Genomic DNA, 7183 nt, shown 5'->3' on the forward strand with positions numbered 1-7183 from the left:
GTTGAACTCTTTATGTAGGATATATTCTCTTAAAGCATCTGAGCATATGCTCCTATTATTCATTTTTGGTAAACAACTGCATAAAAAAATCACTTTTAGGTAATTGTACAATTAGCTTTGTCTCCCACTTTCATCAGTGCCTTGTAGCTCTTTCGGCTTCTAATGAACTAAAATTTGATGCCATAGTTGTCTTTTCTGGATCTCGATTCTTCACTTTGTTTTTTACACTCAATGATAAATGGGTCCTAATGTGTTTGCTCAGAGAATTGATTATTGCCATCTTGTTACAGTTTGTCTGCATTGGCTCTAAAGATAGTGTTCAGCTGCATGTTATAGTGGAATTCTCCTATCTTGTGATGTAATTATGGCCATTCATCAAGAGGTGATTTCTCCTCCAAATTTCCTTGATTTTCTCTTACAAAGTCATGAATTTTCTGATCTCTTTTCCCCTTAATGGCTCATTGTATATGCCTTGAATAGTGACCAGATACATCCCTTATTCCTCTCCTTTGAATTGCACTAATTTCTTCCAAGAATTGTGCACACAATAAACTCCTACAATCAAGAAAAATCAGAATTTAATTAGAGTTTATAATCAATAAGAAATAAGATAATTAGCTATAAATATTGAATAAAAACAATCCATTTTATCTCCTCGAATTCTTCCTGATTAATCCTTCAATTTTTCTTGATTTCATCACTCAAGAGTTTTTAATGGGGTGGACTCTCTTTAAAATAAGAAAATCAGAAATTGCAAAGTTTAAAAGAAGAAAGTTCCCAAAAACAAAATAGGAAATATTTCCTAAAATGAAAGAGGAAAGTTTCTAAAATAACTCATCCTTCATTTACACTCATTTATGCTCTTTTTTACCTCTTTTCACCATTTTCGACCATGAAGTAGCTAAAAACATAAACTATATTATAATTATTAATTTTAAGAAAATAACTTAGCCAAATGAGGAAAAATACATATTAAAAATGTCACACTTTGTGCTCCTATCAGGATTGCATTGGTGCTATCGATGGTGTTCATGTTCAAGCTTCGATATCTCCATGTGATCAGGTGCCATATATTGGAAGAAAAGGGATACCCACCCAAAATGTATTGGCTATATGCAACTTTGACATGCAATTCATATTTGCATGTGCATGGTGGGAAGGCACCGCCCATAATAGTAGAGTATTCTTATCAGCTCTACGCAATCCTCAATCGAATTTTTCTAAACCCCCAAATGGTATTTTTTTTTCCTAGAATTACACAAATAATAACTTATAATCTTTTATTTTACCGAGATCAATAATTCCTTATAATTTATAATTTCAGAAAAATACTGTGTGGTAGATGCCGGATATCCACAAATGAAGGGTTATTTAGGACCATATAAAGGTGAGCGGTACCACCTTCCACATTTCTGTAGAGGTGATGAGCCGACCCACTAGTACAAAAATTGAATCAGACGACACCTCTCAGACGACATATTACAGTTTTCTGTCGTCTGATTGATTTTTATTTTTTTGTACGTCGTATTTATAAAACCTGTCGTCTGATATGGAATTATAAACTAGTTCACAAGACGTTTAAGGATAAAACTGTTGTATGACCCTAAAAAAATTGAGCGGCAAGTTTCCCACCATGTCTGTGGTGCCAAACCTTATCTCAAACCTGAAATTTCCCCCCAACATGTATTATCATACGACGAGAAATAATAAAACTATGGTTTGATTAACATGTTTGGCAGAAAGGAAGGAGATTTCCCACCATCAGTTTTCTCCAACTCCCCCAACGAGGGAAGTCAAATTGATAGGAGACAAATTTCAAATTTAAAACTCATGCACTCAGACCACATTGTTATAAAATCTTGTTCTGTGAGTCTTCATAGAGCTTGTCCAAATTCATAGCGCAGGGCTTGAAACCCTACACTTAAGCAAAAAAAATAAAAAAAATAACAACAGACCCTCACTCCTCACTCTTGACAGCGCTCCACTCTCTCTCGATACAAACCCGAAACCTTTGCTCTCTTCTTCGACAAAGCTCTCTCTCTCTCCTCGACAATCCCCGACCTCTCCCCTCTATAGACGCTATCTCTTCTTTGACAAATCCCAACCAAAGCGCTCTCTCTCTCTTCGACAAAAACCGACCAAAACCTAATGGGTAATTCGAGCTCTACTCCGAACGGGCTCAAGCCAATATCAAATTCAAAAATCTCACAGGTAACAACACCCCTCTCTCTTGCAATTTCCGATGCCTGGTCTTCCTCATCTTCTTCTTTCGTTTCTGAGACCTAAAATTGCGTTTATTGTGTGAACTGATTGATTTGGGGTTTTCTGGTTCAGAGGTAGTAGAAAACCTAATGGGTAACCTCTAGGGTTCTTCAGATCTTTCGACAGTGGTGTGTTGCATTTGGCGGAATCGAAATTTAGCTATGGGTAACTGAGATTTGAATTCGAACATTGGAGCTGTGGATTTGGGATTGAAGGCAAAATGTCAAACTGGGGCTAAGAAGGTAACTAAGAAGGTTTCTGGGTAAGTGGGTATTAAGGCTTTGCAGTCAATCTATTTCTGTTTGCTTGATAAATTGATATGGTTAGGTTGTGAGGAAACTAAGAAGGTTATAATTATGTTTCCAAATAGAGAGCTCTAGAACTGGATGTTTGTCCACAGTCTCAGGCTAAGCTTCGCAAAACCTCTTAATTTCATGATTACTAGAGTTCAGGCATAGAAAGGATGTTATGAAAACCTTTTTACTCTACTTTTCATGTCATATTGTATCATCATATCTGTATCATGTGAGTTAAAGCCAGCCTTTGATCTTTCTGCTTGCATTTTATTCCTTCTCTAGCCTTTGATATTGTTTCATCATATCTGTAATGAAAATTTTAAGACCTCACTAACTAACAAAATTTTAATATGTAGATGTTAGTCATTTAAATCCAATACACTGATTAATTGACTGAAAATATTATGAGGCGATCTTCTGCATACTTTATGCTCTTTGATAAGAGGATCTTCCCCATATAACACTAAAGTTCTGATCTCTTTAATTAGCTAGGAACAAAAGCATCCAGCTAGCTTTCTGCAAAAGAGTACTTGTGGCAATGGATGATTGAGTTCAGACTTCAAACTTTACCTGCACAATCATAAGGTTGATTTTAAGTTAATAATGGAAGTTGTGGCTGGGAATGTCTTTTTTTTTTACTTTGACAGTAAGCAAAAAGCTAGAGATAAGTGAAGAAATTGACTTCTATAGTCTAAGTACATGACATATTTAGAGTAGAACACTCCTATCTTCTAAGTACTTGACATATTTAGAGTAGAACAGCTTCACGAAGTTGGATAAGCTAATTGAAACACTTTCATATCAATTTCAATTTGTTGGTGTAGGTAAACCGGTCTGAATTATGATAGAAATTTCAGATGTAACATGAAACATACTTTTGTTAAATTTTAAGCTAACATTTTGATCATCCTTTGTGAAAAGATGAAATGAAAATAGAGTACTACTACACCATCTTCTCAGCTTTGGTCCCTGAATTCTCAGCTTTCATTGCAGACCCTAAAAACTTGGGTTCGTCATCAGCAAGGTCATTAGGTAGGTGGATTTTTTTTCTCTGATTCTCAATTTTTACTAACGATTGTTTAATTTTTTTGATGCATGTGGGAATTTTCTTTTATATATTTTTTTATGCAGGAATAGATTCGTCCGAGGGTCGGGAAAGAACATTGCATTCGGTAAGTGTTTTTGCTAACTACACTTTTGTTGGGGAGTGATTAATTTCCCCCTTTGAATTTAGCATGAGAATTGATTTTAGTTTAATTTACAGGAGATCAGTTATTGAGCGGAGGAGAAGAGGACTGCTTTGATCTGGGTTTGTTTTGGCTTCCTGCAAGTGCAATGGGTAATTCTAAATCTATCACTGTGAATATCAACAGTTGTTTTTGGTTTGCTATGAATCTAGATTGAAGGAGAGGATATCATTATTTCTAGACTGAAAGAACTTAAAGGATAATTGTATGAGTTACAAGTGTTTTAAATTTTAAAATATAGATACAGGAGACCAGCAATTTCTGTTGCAACCTTTGCTCTTCCAAATTGCTCCTTACCTTTTTCATTGTGTGGTGGATGTTCAAGTTTATGGTTTGGAATGTAAAGACCTGAAAACAAAATAACACATGCTTTTGATCTTCAAGTTGTATCATGTCATAGAATGTGCTTGATCATTCCACCAACATATATTTTTCAGTTTGTGGCAAGTTTTGGTAGTATTATATTCTTTTATTTTTGTTTATATTATAAGTCCCAATCAATGTGTTGAGGCAACGTGGGCTCTGTCCCGAATTGCAGACCTTGTGTTTGTTTAGCTATGGACGAAATAGTTATGGAGCAAATAGTGTAAATTAAGTTTAACTTTCTGAATGACTTAATGGAAGATGTGTGAAGCCACGGACATGTTGATACAATGTAATTTAACTTAATAAACAATTTCGATCAATTTTATTTCGCACGTCTTCCGTTTCATTTACGGATAACTTAATTGTTTTTATTCCAATTTTGATCCCACAGCATCGCGCGGGTTTGTTTTCTAGTTTATACTACAAGTTTGTTTAACATCTTTTAGTTAGCCTTTGGTAGTTGTGTAATAGTATTAATAATACATGTCCAAATGTAGGTGATTTTGGTCTTGCTAAAATGTTGACTTATGATGATCTAGCTTCCTCTGTGAGTATCTCAGCTCATACATACAATTTTATATTTACATGCTGTCCTTCTGTGTGATTCATGATTTTTCTGCTTCACATACATATAGGTTGTGGGAACTCCGAGTTATATGTGCCCTGAGCTTCTTGCCGATATACCATATGGTTCTAAGTCAGATATTTGGTCTCTAGGTGAGTTTCCCCTTTTCCTTGGCAGCTCTTAACATTTGGTGACTTAATCAGCATACCTCCTCATCTCTGCTGCACACAATTTGTGTTACTTTTTAAGAAACACATAAATGTAATGAAATGCATATTCCAGGGTGCTGTATATATGAAATGGCCGCTCACAAGCCAGCATTTAAAGCCTTTGTAAGTCTCTGCAGATTTTGAGTTGGTCAAATTATGAATGTTGTACACTCTTTCTGGTATTTGTTTATTAAACAACAATTATAAGGAATGATGAAGTGAATGGAATGACAAATTTAGCTTTGTCCTGAATAACTTATGAATTTTATTTTCAATGCTTCTGCTTATGATTCATATTGCCTTTGCTTCAACATTGTTCTCTGGTGTACTCAGTCAGCACATTTTAAATTTTCATTTACTTTTATTTCTGACGCCTCCTCCCCTGCAGGATATACAATCTCTGATCAACAAAATCAACAAGTCAATAGTGGCTCCACTTCCAACGGTTTACTGCGGTGCATTGTAAGTTTACTTCCCTCTTCATGTGCCTCAGAGTCTCAAGTTCTATTATGATTGTAATTTCATACCAAATGTTAGTAATTGGAGTAGAGGTTAGACATTTGCACTGGAAACTTTAATGTATTATGTTTTCTTTACAATTAATGAGAGGTGTTGCTGCTACTGTTTTTTTTAATAATATTATTTTTCTTGATATGCAATAGAAATTTTGAGATAATTTTGTCAATCCATATTTGCATGTGCTTGTCAATGAATCTATTTGTTGACCGATAACGTTGTTTCCCTCATATATTCTCTTGCTTTCTTCCTTTGCAGTTGAGGTCTTGTTAAAAGCATGCTGTGCAAAAATCCAGAACTTAGACCAAGTGTAAGTTTAATTTATCTATTTTGCTTTCTTGACAATATATTCTTTTATTGATACCTGCATGTGTTGGTATACGGTTTTTTTATTGGCATTCCTATACAAACTGATATGTTATTTTAAAGATGCTGTTAAGGGAAATTATCTTATGGTTTCAATGTTTATTTAGAAAAAGTATTCCCGTGGCTTTTAAGGTGATATAGTGTAATCCTAAGTTTTCTAGGACTTGATATTTTATTTGGTCAATATTTAATCACCAAGATCCTTTCCTATTAGGAGTCTATTAGGGTTGGCATTGCTTCTACACATATATAGAGGATGCAAACTGTACAGGCAGCGGATGAGGAACGCAAGAATAATTGAGAGTCTTGCTGACACGCTAAAAGTAAGCGCGTAATTTAACCCTGAAAATGTCATAGTTAGTATATGGTAAATAGGGATCGTTCTAACCGGGGATTGAGGGTACACCTGTAATTGCAAAAACAAATTAATAAAAGTAAAAAGTATTATTTACAAAAATAAAACAAACAAAAGGGGGTTTTAGGATTATTAAATCAAAAATTAAATAAATAAAATAAAGAAAATGTAAAAACATATATACCCGGGTGGAACGCAAGTAACAAAGATATAAACCACAATCATATGAATGAAATCCAATCACAATTCCTATAGTTGATCTTCTATGTCATTAGAAAGAAGTTGACCATGTGAAACGTTAGAAAGCAAACGATTTCCCATTTTTTACTTTCCTTGAATAATTAATCGAAGTGAAAGCACCTAAATCAATCCTATTGAACATGCAATCATAGTCTAGAAAGCTAGCTAATCAAGAACACATTCAACGCATTAAGAACAAAGAAAGGATGTCAACCAAAGTGCACAACCTAGTTATGAATAAGTTCACCTATTTGCAATCCTCCTTAATTGATTTCGACTTTTGTCCAAAGCCTTTACTACTTAAATCTAGCTACAATTACATGCATATATCCTAAGTTGGCCACCAAAGAACACAAACATGCAAAAGTTTTCTGTAATCCAAAATCAATCAAGCAATCTCACATAAGCAACATATAAATCAACATATAAAAATCACAATTTTACTTCAAAACATATAAACGGGCTTTAAACTTTGCCCTTAACGTCATGTTAACTAGAATTCATAACTCTACAAATCAAACAAAGGAAAACAAAAGAAAGTATGAAATACACCGTGAAAGATGGATGACATGGCCTTGAGACGAAGAACTCGAAGATGCTTGAAAGCAAGCAATCTTCTAGGAATGACACAAGGGTGGATGGCGGTTAGGATCTTGATGTATCGCATGACTTCTTCTCCTCCTTGGTTGAGACGCAGAGCTTCTGAAGACTAGAGAATAGAGAGAATTTTTATGATGTTTATTTACTGAGGGAGAGAGGTG

The 7183-nt window shown here is 34.6% G+C and overlaps 1 protein-coding gene across 1 annotated transcript; it reads left to right on the forward strand.

Moving 5' to 3' along the window:
* Positions 1-4669: 4669 nt before the first annotated feature.
* Positions 4670-5778, forward strand: LOC112169169 (serine/threonine-protein kinase Nek3). The gene is made up of 5 exons (XM_024306151.2): positions 4670-4718; positions 4807-4888; positions 5019-5068; positions 5334-5407; positions 5720-5778. Exons 1-5 carry the CDS (start codon positions 4689-4691, stop codon positions 5721-5723), a joined length of 240 nt encoding a protein of 79 aa, XP_024161919.2. The 5' UTR covers positions 4670-4688; the 3' UTR covers positions 5724-5778.
* The last annotated feature ends 1405 nt before the right edge of the window (positions 5779-7183 follow it).

The sequence above is a fragment of the Rosa chinensis genome, chromosome 6 (assembly GCF_002994745.2).
Source record: "Rosa chinensis cultivar Old Blush chromosome 6, RchiOBHm-V2, whole genome shotgun sequence".
In the NCBI taxonomy this organism is placed as follows: Eukaryota; Viridiplantae; Streptophyta; class Magnoliopsida; order Rosales; family Rosaceae; genus Rosa; species Rosa chinensis.

Coding starts and splice junctions, on each gene's coding strand:
- LOC112169169 (XM_024306151.2), top strand. CDS start 4,689: ATGTTGACTTATGATGATCTAGCTTCCTCT. Junction 4,719..4,806: donor ATGATGATCTAGCTTCCTCT/GTGAGTATCTCA, acceptor ACATACATATAG/GTTGTGGGAACTCCGAGTTA. Junction 5,069..5,333: donor AGCCAGCATTTAAAGCCTTT/GTAAGTCTCTGC, acceptor CCTCCCCTGCAG/GATATACAATCTCTGATCAA.